Source organism: Budorcas taxicolor, chromosome 13 (genome assembly GCF_023091745.1).
Source record: "Budorcas taxicolor isolate Tak-1 chromosome 13, Takin1.1, whole genome shotgun sequence".
Lineage (NCBI taxonomy): Eukaryota > Metazoa > Chordata > Mammalia > Artiodactyla > Bovidae > Budorcas > Budorcas taxicolor.
The window spans coordinates 29,295,584-29,308,722 of record NC_068922.1 but is presented as its reverse complement, the minus strand read 5'-3'; the positions used below and the strand labels follow the sequence as shown (position 1 = coordinate 29,308,722).

At 41.8% G+C, this 13,139-nt stretch overlaps 1 protein-coding gene across 1 annotated transcript in view; it reads left to right on the top strand.

Annotated features, from left to right (window-relative positions):
• Positions 1–2,710: 2,710 nt before the first annotated feature.
• Positions 2,711–13,139, top strand: part of DCLRE1C (DNA cross-link repair 1C) — a 36,216-nt gene continuing 25,787 nt past the window's right edge. Inside the window, exons 1-2 of the mRNA XM_052650943.1 lie at positions 2,711–2,827; positions 11,414–11,465. Of these exons, the coding sequence (XP_052506903.1) occupies positions 2,719–2,827; positions 11,414–11,465 (161 nt within the window). The 5' untranslated portion in view covers positions 2,711–2,718. The remainder of the gene's footprint in view (positions 2,828–11,413; positions 11,466–13,139) is intronic.

The following is a 13,139-nucleotide window of genomic DNA, read 5'->3' as shown; positions in this document are numbered from 1 at the left end:
CTGGTGGGCAGGCTACAGTCCACGGGGTCGTAAAGAGTTGGACACAACTGAGCAACTAAGCACAAGTATACACTACAGTATTGCCGATTGTAGCTGCTATGCTGTACATTCCGTTCCATGACTTTTTCATCTTATAACTGGAAGTTTGTACCTTTTGACCACTTTTACTCATCTCCCCCACACCCCTCATCCTTCTCTGGCAACCACCAATCTGTTCTTTGTTTCCAAGAGTTGGATTTCTTTAGATTCCACATATCAGTGAGATCATATATTAGTAGGTGCCCACTAAATAATAATGGCTGATATTTATTGGAAGCTCCCTGGTGGCTCAGATGGTAAAGAATCTGCCTGCAATGCAGGAGACCCAGGTTGGATCTCTGAGTTGGGAAGATCCCTTGGAGAAGGGAATGGCAGCCCACTCCAGTATTCTTGCCTGGAGAATCCCATGGACAGAAGAGCTTGGTGGGCTACAGTCCATGGGGTCGCATAGAGTTGGACACGACTGATTGTCTAATATTTATTGAGCTCTTAGCATTTTCCAGGGCCTTGTGTGGGCTTTATTGTTATCTCCATTTTAAGATAAGAAAACTGAGTTTCAGAGAGGTTACCTTAACCAGGATTACATAAATAGTAGTGGCTCAGATGAAATGCTAATCAGGGCGTGTATTTTCTTTTCTAAAAGAATAGCATAAAACATAGTATGTGTATAATGCAAGTTATTTATGTTGTCAGCTGAAAAAAAAGCACAACCTAAATATATGGCTCACTCATCCTAAGAGTACACATTACATGCCTCTGGGCAATGCTTATCCATCTTCACTATTTTCTATCCTATCTTTTCTATCCTATCCTCTTTTTTTCTAACTCTCTATTTGTCTTTATTCTCCTGTACTGTATCCATTGTGGATAGAGAATAGGATAAACAAAGGGACAAATAAAAAAATAAGAATATGAGCCATATCAAGGCTTGTGGCCAGGAGCTTCATTGTCAGAAGTAGACACACAGGATTCTGCAGATATCAGGCTCAGTGCTCTGGTTTTAGGTATAGATAGCCTAGCCACAGTGTCACTCTCTTTTATCCTATGACAAGCCATCTCATACCAAATCAAATGTGTTGGCAATATATACTAGCAGAGTATTTTACTCAGAGTAGTGACAATGGTGTGTACTCCTCCCCCCTCCTTTCCCCTTTCTCTTCTTACTGTTCTTCTCCTCCTCCTCCTCCTCAGCGCATCATCAGAATCTGTATTTGAATAGAATTGACTGCCAGGGCTGCAGGAATATGCTAATATTCTCTGAGGGTGACATTCTGATTCTTGATTTCCCTGGTTAAAACGAATTGTTGCTGGAATTATTCCTACATTACCTTGTGCCTCTGTGGAAGCATTTATTTACCATGTTCTGCAAAGGTCTATCTCCAAATTGATTGAAAATGACTTGTAGGCACATCTTAGTCATCTCTGTCATCATGGCAGGGCTTGTACAGTGCTAGCACAAAGTAGTACTTTGCACAATGCTAAGCACAACTCACAGGTGTTGGAGTTGTGATTAAAATAATACTGTGCTGTCTAAGGAGACTTGCTACAAAAGGGGTGCAGATAATGCTATTGTGACTATTTGGTGAATGTTAATATTTTCACAAGACTTCTCCAATGGCTCAGCGATAAAGAATCCACCAGCAGTGCAGGAGACAAAAGTCATGCGTTCCATCCCTGGTTCAGGAAGATCCCCTGGAGGAGGAAATGGCAACCCACTCCAGTATTCTTGCCTGGAGAATCCCATAGACAGAGGGGCCTGGTGGGCTACAGTCCATAGAGTTAGGAAGAGTCGGACACGACTGAGCATGTAGGCCCACACAATACTTTAGCAAACCTTTCCATAAAGTTGCTTTGATGTTTAAAAACTTCAGACCTTTCATCTATCACCCTACCATTTTTTTCTTTTATACATGTTTCTAACTTCCAGAAAACAATAACAACAATAAAACATCTCAGAAGAGTTGGATGTTGGGGAGGCTAGCAGCTAAACTCTCCCTGGGATCTTTACTTATCTACCCTAAGATCATGCATCTGAGCTTGATTGTCAGAGATTGTGTATTTTACTCAGTTTGTAGATTATAAATGGAAACTGAGACTAATAGTTTTCGAATATACCACAAGACTGATACAATTTTCTCACACAATCTTCACGATTATCCCATAAAGAAGACACTGGGAAGGGACAGAAAGAAGAGAAGCCAAAGCAAGCTTTCAGGAACACAGTGGACAAGAAGGAAGCAGAATGCAGTCCGATTTCAAAGCCAAGCTCCGCATCTCGCTTCGCATCCTTGGATGTAGTCGCCTGCTCTGGACGTTGTCTCCCTTCGCATTCTTCTTCCTGCACAGACCCAGGCAACTCTTCAAAAGCGACGATGTGCTGTGCCAAGGTATCCGCGAGGAGGCCCACTGCTCGCGTTACAGCCTAGATTCCACCCAGCCTCTCAGCTGTGAACGCAGAGCAGGTGGTTGGTTTCAACCCGCAGGTGACTGGAGGCCGGAAATGACAGGAAGCTCGTTGGCACCGCCCACCCCGGAAGCAGAGCTGCTCTGATTGGACGTTGCTGCGCCCGGCCGGCCAATGGTGAGGCGGTGGCAAGTTCCCGGAAGTAGCGGCGCGGCCGGCTGGGGCTTCCGCGGCTCACTAGCTAGGCGATTAGTCCGCTAAGGTGGACCGACGCTATGAGCTCCTTCGAGGGTCAGATGGCAGAGTATCCAACCATCTCCATAGACCGCTTCGACAGGGAGAACCTGAGGGCCCGTGCCTACTTCCTGTCCCACTGCCACAAAGGTGAGTGAGCGCAGCGCGTCGCCTCCTCCCGGGGACCCGGGCTGCGTGGGATCGGGCCTCCAGAGGAGGTCACCCATGTCTGGAGAGAGGGAAGGCGAGGGTCTTGCAGGAGGAAGTGCAGGCTTTGGGAAGCCATGCGAGAAACTAGCCTGGACCTTGTCCCAGCCGGGCTCTTCAGTCTATCCGAGACTTTATCTTCTCATCCCTCATACTGCGGGATAGAACAGGAACCACTGACCCACGCCACTTTGATCTGCCACAACTGTTCGGTTCTTTTGAAAGCTCTCCCAATGCCCTATAGTCAGAGGTTGACGGGTATTACTTAGTCTTCCCCCACATCCTCGGGATTATGTTATAAAGACAAGTTTAGATGAAATTCAGCCATACAGTTCAGTTTAGTCGCTCAGTCGTGACTCTTTGCGACTCCATGGACTGCAGCACGCCAAGCTTCCCTGTCCATCTCCAACTCCCGGAGCTTGTTCAAACTCATGTCCATCGAGTCGGTGATGCCATCCAACCATCTCATCCGCTGTCGTCCGCTTCTCCTCTTGCCTTCAATCTTTCCCATCATCAGGGTCTTTTCCAACGAGTCAGTTCTAAGCATCAGATGGCCAAAGTGTTGGTGCCTCAACTTCAGCAACAGTCCTTCCAATGAATATTCAGGACTGATTTCCTTTAGGATGGACTGGTTGGATATCCTTGCAGTCCAAGGGACTCTAAAGAGTCTTCTCCAGCACCACATTTCAGAAGCATTAATTCTTCTGCGCTCAGCTTTCTTTATAGTCCAGCTCTCACATCCATACATGACTACTGGAAAAACCATAGCTTTGACTGGACAGACCTTTCTCGGCAAAGTAATGTCTCTGCTTTTTAACATGCTGTCTAGGTTTGTCATAGCTTTTCTTCTGAGAGAAGCGTCTTGTGCCATACTCCTACACACAGATTAGCAAACATGCAGGCACTGAAAAGTCCTGTCTGTAAGCTCAACGAAGTGCAAGCTCCCCTCCCTTATAGATGTTCTGTCTAGAGGTGGGATGCAGGTTTCTTTTATAGAGGGCCAGGTCAGGCAACTAGAATACTAATGATTCACAGCTGGAAGCTGTTAGGAATTAAGCCTGGTATCACCCTCTAACGATAGTGTCCCAAGGCTAACTGCTCCAGGCAAGGCTGGAGCATCTCTAAAACGTTTTAGCCTGTCTCCAGGGCTGAGGTACCTGCTGATTTCACAACCACTTTCCATTTTAACATCTGACATGCTGACTGATAGGTCACTAACTTTACCTATGAAAACAGGCTCCATATTCATTGTGCTAATTAGCACAGCCTTGGGCATTGACCAGAGATGAAGCTTAACTGGAGCCGTCTGGAAGCTGCCTCTTGAGTGTGGACTTCCAGAGTAGCTTAAGTAGGATCCCCAACCCCTATTTTGAGGAATGACTCAGATACTTATTCATGTACAAATCACACCGTGTGATATTAAAGTAAACTGCAAATACCAAAACTTGGCCCTCATCATGCGGTTGGTGTGAAGACCAGCTGTTGTTTTGTGTGTGGAATCAGTCACTTTAAGGTAGTGTAAATTGATGAAATTTCTGCTTTGGGGAAATGCCTCTGCTTTCCAGCTCTCAGCTCTTTTTTCCCCTCTCTTTAATGAGAAAAATCTGGACCTCCTTTCCTGATTCACTGAAGAGCATAGGAGCCTCTGTACAGTCTTTCTGCGACTTGATATCATTTTTGTTTTTGCCTTGTTTTTCATTGGGAATTCACTGCTGGGTGAGAATATTTTTACCTTTTCTGTTGAGTCTCCACGGGAGGTGTCTGAACTCACATGTGGTGGCCACAATGAAAGAATGGATTCAGGGCTTGGCCTTCATATTTTGCAGTAGCGAATTTGGAGAAAGAGTTCATATTCATCTAAAGGAATTTGTATGTTTGCTTGTTTTTGTATTTATATGTGTATTTATATTTTTACTTATTTTTTTAAATTGAGGAATAGCTGTGAAATCATCATCATTAGTTTGTACATTAACGAAGACTCTCCTGTCCAGCACTTTATAATAACTTTTCCTATTCTCTGATCCCACATGGGTCTGTTTTCCCAATAAGGATGTAGACTCATCAAGGGCAAGAACTCTCCTTCTGCTTTCTGAGGTTTGCCACATTGCCCACTGGTGGTTTATAACCATTTTGGGAAACAGATTTCTTTGGATGTGTTATGGAGTGACTTGTACACCGCCCCTGCCCACCCCCGCCCCCTTGGCCAAAATCCAAATTCAGATACTGAGTCCCTAACTCCCAGTGTGGCTGCATTTGGAGAAGGGACTTTTAGGAAGTGATTAAGGTTAACTCCAATGTTCTGGAAAATTCCATGGACAGAGGAGCCTGATGAGCTACACTGAATGGGGTCGCAAAGAGTCGGACACAAATGAGTAACTAACACCTGAAGGTTAAATGAGATTGTAAGGGTGAGGTTCTAATTTGATAGGATTGGTGGCCTTGGAAGAAGAGGAGAGCTCGCTCCCTCCATATGCACAATGAGGAAAGGTGTGAGCACATAGCAAGAACATGGCTGTTTGTAAGGCAGGAGGAGAGGCATCCCCAGAAACCAGTCTCATCACCTTAATCTTGAACTTTAGCTTCCAGAAGTGTTAGAAATGCATCTCTGCTTAATGCAGACTCTGATATTTTGTTATTGCAGCCTGAGCTGAGTGACACAGGATGTCTGACAAGATCTATGGCCTCTTGTTAACACATGCACATACAGTTAGCATCACACCTTGATGAAAGTTAAGGTGGGCCATGGACCTGCTTGATGCTTGTTTATGGCCCATCTGGAATCCAATGCTGTGCTCAGGGCAGACTTGACTAAGCACCAGTGAGGCCTGGAGGACAAGAGGGGACCCATAGCCTTATGAGAGTGGCCCAGAGGTGGGGAGGACCCCTTCTGGAGACAACTTAAGATGATTTATTCTGGTCAAGGAAAACAAAAAAGGCCCTGGAAAAGAGACTGGGTGCAGTCCTTGTTGTTGTTGAGTCGCTCAGTTGTGTCCAGCTGTTGTGACCCCATGGACTGTAGCCTACCAGGCTCCTCTGTCCATAGGCTTTCCCAGGCAAGAACACTGGAGTGGGTTGCCATTTCCTCCTCCAGGGAATCTTCCTGACTCAGGGGTCAAACCTGGGTCTCCTGCACTACATGCAGATTTTTTACCACTGAGCCACTAGCATCACAAAGTAAGCTCATCCAGGTTCTCTTGACTGCCCGTGAGGAAGGAGCCTGGGGTGGTGGGCTGGACTGTCTTGATGGAACAGGGTGCTGCCCACTGAATTGGTTTGGGAACATGGAGCAGAGTCCTGAGTCAGCCTTCTATTTGTCATGACTCAAACACTTTAGAAACTACTTAACAGGGAGTCCTGCTCTGGGATGTGCTCATTGTCCTGAAAAGCCTGGACCAGCAGTGACATGAGGAGATGACCCTCTGAGGGGGCAGGTGGACTGTCCTGTAGAGGCATGTGTTTGGTCAGCGTCGGCCACATGAGGTGTGGGGATGGCCTTATTTTCATTAGTTTAAGGATCATTACATACAAATTTGAGGGTGTGTGTGTTGGTAGTTCGGTTGCTTTGTTGTGTCTGACTCCTTGCAATCCCATGGACTGCATCATGCCAGGCTTCCCTGTCTATCACCAACTCCTAGAGCTTACTCAAACTCATGTCCATCGAGTTGGTGATGCCATCCAACCGTCTTATCCTCTGCTGTCCCCTTCTCCTGCTGCCTTCAATCTTTCCCAGCATCAGGGTCTTTTCCAATGAGTCAGTTCTTCGCATCAGGTGACTAAAGTAGCGGAGCTTCAGCTTCAGCATCAGTCCTTCCAATGAATATTCAGGGCTGATTTCCTTTAGGATGGACTGGTTGGATCTCCTTGCTGTCCAAGGGACTCTAAAGAGTCTTCTCCAACACCACAGCATCAATTCTTTGGCGCTCAGCTTTCTTTTGTAGTCTAGCTCTCACATCCATACATGACCACTGGAAAAACCATAGCTTTGACTGGACAGACCTTTGTCAACAAAGTAATGTCTCTGCTTTTTAATATGCTGTCTAGGTTGGTCATAACTTTCTTCTAAGGAGCAAGTGTCTTTTAATTTCATGGCTGCAGTCACCACCTGCAGTGATTTTGGAGCCCAGAAAAATAAAGTCTGTTATCGTTTCCAGTTTCCCCATCTATTTGCCATGGAATGATGGGACTGGGTGCCATGATCTTAGTTTTGTGAATGTTGAGCTTTAAGCCAACTTTTTCACTCTTCTTTCACTTTTATCAAGAGACTCTTTAGTTCTTTGCTTTCTGCCATAAGGATGGTATCGTCTGCATATCTGAGGTTATTGATATTTCTCCCAGCAATCTTGATTCCAGCTTGTGCTTCATCCAGCCTGGCATTTTGCATGATGTACTCTGCATATAAGTTAAATAAGCAGGGTGACAATATACAGCATTGATGTACTCTTTTACCAATTTGGAACCAGTCTGTTGTTCCATGTCCAGTTCTAACTGTTGCTTCTTGACCTACATATAGATTTCTCAGGAGGCAGGTAAGATGGTCTCGTATTCCCATCTCTTTCAGAATTGTCCAGTTCATTGTGATCCACACAGTCAAAGGCTTTGGCATAGTCAATAAAGCAGAAGTAGATGTTTTTCTGGAACTCTCTTGCTTTTTTGATCATCCAACAGATGTTGGCAATTTGATCTCTGGTTCCTCTGCCTTTTCTAAAACCAGCTTGAACATCTGAAAGTTCACCGTTCATGTACTGTTGAAGCCTGGCTTGGAGAATTTTGAGCAATACTTTGCTAGCATGTGAGATGAGTGCAATTGTAGTTTGAACATCCTTTGGCATTGTCTTTCTTTGGAATTGGAATGAAAACTGACCTTTTCTAGTGTTGGTAGTGAATAGGGTAGTTAGATATTTTTCTTGTGGGTTATTGCCACGCTATTTAACATTGTCTCCCCAACAACCAGGCTTGACTGTCTTTGCTCTCATCAGGGGTGGTAATGGGCAGTGTTTACATAAATGCAAATGAAAGTCAATTTTGGTAAATGATTTGAGGAGGGAATGACTTTCAAAATAACCAACTTAGTTATAGTTTTAAGTAAAATTAATTTCCAGCAGCATTTATGTGTTAACCTTAAAAGAGCTGAAAAAAAGTTATATAGAGAGAATACTTTTGTTTTAATTAGCTTTAAACTTACTAAACTTATTATCAGCTTTTAGAAAACTTATAATGAAGATTGTTAATTTGTGGTTAGACAGCAATTTCATGGCTGAAAATATCCTTCGTGCATATAAACCACAGTTTTCTTTATCCATTCACCCATTGATGGACAGTTAGGTTGTTTCCATGTCTTGGGTGTTGACAGTGCAATGAACCTGGGGTGCACATATCTTTCTTCAGATAAATACACAGATTTGGAACTGCCAGATCATATGATAGTTCTGTATTTTAATTTTTTGAGGAAATTCCATATTGTTTTCTATAAAATAGGCTGCACTAATTTACATTCCCACCAACAGCGCACAAGGGTTCCCATTTCTCTACATCCTTTTCAACATTTGTTATTTTTCTTTTTGATAATAACCGTTCTAATGGGTATGAGGTAACATCTTATACTGGGTTTGATTTACATTTCACTGGTGGTTAGTGATGTGGAGCATCATTTGATGTGCCTATTGGCCATCTGTATGTCTTGGGGAAAATGTATATTTAAATCTGCCCATTTAAAAAAATCACTTTGTATTGATCATTTGTTTATTTTTGCTTTTGGTGTCAGATTAAAAAAATCATCATCAAGACCCATATCAAGTAGCTTACTGCCTGTGTTTTCATTTAGAAATTTTATGGTTTCAGATCTTACATTCAAGTCTTTAATCTGTTTTGAGTTAATTCTTATGTATAGTATAAGACAGTGGTTAGGTTTCATTCTGAGCTTAGCAACAAAGACTCAGCACAGCCAAATATAAAAAAGTAAAGATTATATATATATATAAATACAACTATGGATTTGGGAGTAATTAGTCTTAAATTTTGAGGCGGGCATGGTAACCCACTCCAGTATTCTTGCCTGGAGAATTACATGGACAGGGAAGCATGGCTGGCTACAGTCCATGGGGTCACAGAGAGTCGGACACAACTGAGTGCCTAACATTTTCACTTTTTATCATAAATTGACACTATATATGTGGGTTTATTTCTGGGCTTATTATTCTGTTTTGTTGATCTATCTGTGTGTTTTTATGCCAGTACCATACTGTTTTTAATTACTATAGCTTTGAAATACATTTTGTAATCAGAAAACATGTCTCCAGTTTTGTTCTTTTTCAAGACTACTTTGGCTATTTGGAGTCTTTTGTGGTTCTATACAAATTTTATGATTATTTGAACTTTTTCTACGGATAATGTCAATGGAATTTTGATATTGGTTACATTGAGCCTGTTGATTGTTTTGTGTGGTATGGACAATTTAACAATTTAACAATATTGATTCTTTCAGTCTATGGACATGAAATAGCTTTCTATTTATTTGTGTCATCTTCAATTTATTTTATTAATGTCTTATAATTTTAAATATACAAGCCTTCATTTCCTTGGTTAAGTTTATTCCTAGGCATTTTATTCTTTTTGATGTAGTTGTGAATGTTTGCTGAGAGCTTGTTACATATGGCTTTATTATATTAAGGTATGTTCTATCTGTACCTGATTTATTGAGATTTTTTTATCATAAATGTATATTGAGTTTTGTCCAGTGCTTTTGTGCATCTGTTGAGATGATTATATGATTTTTATCCTCCATTTTGTTAATGAGATTATCACATTGATTGATTTGTGGATGTTGAACCAAGTTTGCATCCCTGGAATAAATCCACTTAACCATGGTGTATGATCCTTTTAATATATTGTTGAATTCTGTTTGCTAATATTTTATTGAGGATTTTTTATTCTATGTACATCAGGGATATTGGACTGTATTTTCTTTTTTGTGTGTGGTATCCTTTTCTGGTTTTGGTATCAGGGTAATACTAGCTTCATAAAATGAGTTCTTTGAATGTTTGTAGAATTCAGCAGCAAAGTCATCAGGTCTGGGACTTTCGTTTGTTGGATTTTTAAAAAATTACTGATATTAGAAAGGATATTTAATATCCTTACTAGTAATCAGTCCGCTCAGATTTTCTGTTTCATCGTGATTCAGTCCTTCTAGGTTGTATGTTTCTAAGAATTTATCAGTTTCTTCTAGGCCGTCCACTTTGTTGATATATAACTGTTCATAGTAGTCTCTTACTCTTTCTTTTCTGTGGCAACAGTTGTAATAACTCTTCTTTTATTTCTGATTTTATTCATTTGAGTCCTATGTGTATCTTTCTTTTTTGTTGGTGAGTCTAGCAAAGACTTGCCAATTTTGTTTATCTTTTTAAAGAACCAGCTGTTAGTTTCATTGATTTTTCTCTGTTGCCTTTTTAGCCCCTGTTTCTTTGTTTTTCTAATTTTTATTTCCTTCCTTCTAATAGTTTTGGGCTTTGTTATTTTTCTAGTTCCTTGAAGTGTAAAATGAGGTTGATTTTTCTTATTTCTTGAGGTAGAAATTTATCACTTGCACTTCCCCCTTAGAACTGTTTTTGTGCATCCCACATATTTTGGTATGTTTTATTTCCATTTTCATTCATTTCAAGGTATTTTTGAAGTTCTCTTTTGATTTCTTCTTTGGCCCATTGGTTGTTCAGTAGTGTGTTGTTTAATCTCCATGTACTTGTGAATTTTCCAGTTTTCTTGTAATTGATTTTTTTCTAGTTTTATACCATTGTAGTTGGAAAAGATGCTTGATATGATTTTAATCTTCTTAAATATATTGAGACTCATTTTGTGGCCTAATATGTGTATGTCTTGGACAATGTTCCCTGTGCATTTGAGAAGAATGTGTGTTCTATTGCTTTTGCATGGAACGTTCTGTATATATTTGTGAAGTTCATCTACTCTAATGTTCGTTTAAGTCCAGTGTCTCTATTGATTTTCAACCCAGCAGTCACAGTTGGCTGAAAAGTTAATGAAACTCTTCTTATTCTGGCCTAAGCCTGAATGGTTTCCTCAAGGATTCCATGGAAGCAAACTTGAATTTCCAGATGGACTAACTTAATGACTGGAATTGAAGGGGTTAGAGTGAGCATGGTCCGAAGATGGTTGTATTGAAATAAGAGAGCAGAGGAAAATGATGGAAGCAGTTCCAAATGAGACCCTGGTCATGCATTCTTCTGTGGCTACTGCAAGTGATTTAGACTCTGCCCTAAGATACAGAGGCTCATTCTCCTTTTAAATGGCTTCTGTTGGCTCAGAGATGGTCAACTTTGGTGGTTCTTGTCCTATTTTCAGTGGATTCTTCACTTGCAGAAGCAAGAGCTCATACAAATCAATGCTCTTATAAAAGTGAAGCTCTCATTTATTTTCTCTAAAAAGGAAATCTATAAACAACAGACAGCTCAGTTTCCCTGGGTCAAGGAATCCTCTGAAAAAATAATGTATTTATGATATTTGATTCTTTTATGTTTTCAGATCATATGAAAGGATTAAGAGCCCCTAGCTTGAAAAGAAGGTTGGAATGCAGGTAATTTTTTCTTGCTATTTATTTGTGTGTGCTTTTTTAAGTAAAAATTTTAATTGAGCTGTAATATCTACATAGGAAAGTACTTACCTCATAAGGAAACAGTCTGATGAACTTTCAGAAGTAAACACATGTAGCTTCTGCCCAGGGTGAGAAGCAGAACAGCAACCACCTGGTACAGAACTCTGCGCCTCCCCCACTCAGTCTTTCCCACTCACAGATAACCTCTCTTCTGGCTTTTGTCGTCATTATTTAGCTTTTGGTTGTGAAATCAATTCTCTTTTATAGATGAGGAAACTGAGGAACCAGAGGGGTTAGATTAGTTGCCCAAGGTCACACAGCTAGTAATGTGGCAGGACCAGGATTCCCACCAGGTCTGTTTGATTTTAGAGCCGGTATATTAGTTATCTATTGCTGTGTAACAAACTACCCACAAGCTCAGTGGCTTAAAATAACCCTAATCATGTATTCTGTCTGTATTCTGTTTCTGAGGGTCAGGAGCTCTGACAGGGCATAGTGGGGATGGCTGGTTTCTGCCTGACTGGCTATTATATGGGGCTGACGTTACGTAGTGGAGGCTTATTCATTCAATGTCTGACACCTGGGTTAGGCAGTCGGGGCCCTTTACCCAAAGGGCCTCTAAAAATATCTCCACCTCTAAAAATATCTCTTCAGCATAGTGGTTTCAGGATAGCTGGAGTTTTTAAAGGGAAAAAAAGTGTACGTCCCAGATGAGAGCTGTGTTAGTTGCTCAGTTGTGTCCGACTCAATTTTGCGACCCCGTGGACATAGCCCACCACGTTCCTCTGCCCTTGGGATTCTCTAGTCAAGAATACTGCAGTGGGTTGCCAATTCCTTCTCCAGGGTATCAGTCCACCCAGGGCCTGAACCTAGGTCTCTTGCATTGCAGGCGAATTCTTGACCATCTGGCCAGCAGAGGCCTATAGAAGAGAGCTAGCGGCGGCCGTATTGTCCAGAGATCTAGACACGGAGGCCCTACGCTATTACTTCCATCACATTCTGTTGGTTCAGGTTCAAGGGGAGGTCAACACAGACCCCTTCCGTCAATGGAAATTCCATGACCATTTTGTTAAGAGGACCGTGTGTGGTTGGGGGGAATATATGGTTAACATGGCCATCTTTGGAAAGTATGATCTGCCATAGACTGCATTCCTAACCTCTAAATTGGAGTGTCTGGACTCTTTGCAACCCCATGGACTAATACAGTCCATGGAATTCTCCAGAGCCAGAATACTGGAGAGGGTAGCCTTTCCCTTCTCCAGCAGATCTTCCCAACCCAGGAATTGAATCAGGGTCTCCTGCATTGAAGGATTCTTTATGGCAGAAAGTGAAGAAGAACTAAAGAGCCTCGTGATGAAAGTGCAAGAAGAGAGTGAAAAAGTTGGCTTACAACTCAACATTCAGAAAACTAAGATCATGGCATCTGGTCCATGGCAAATAGATGAGGAAACAATGGAAACAGTGACAGACTTTATTTTTTTGGACTCCAAAATCACTGCAGATAGTGACTGCAGGCATGAAATTAAAAGACGCTTGCTCCTTGGAAGAGAAGTTACGACCAACCTAGCATATTAAACCTCAGCATATTAAAAAGCAGAGACAGTACTTTGCCAGCAAAGGTCTGTCTAGTCAAAGCTATGGTCTTTCCAGTAGTCA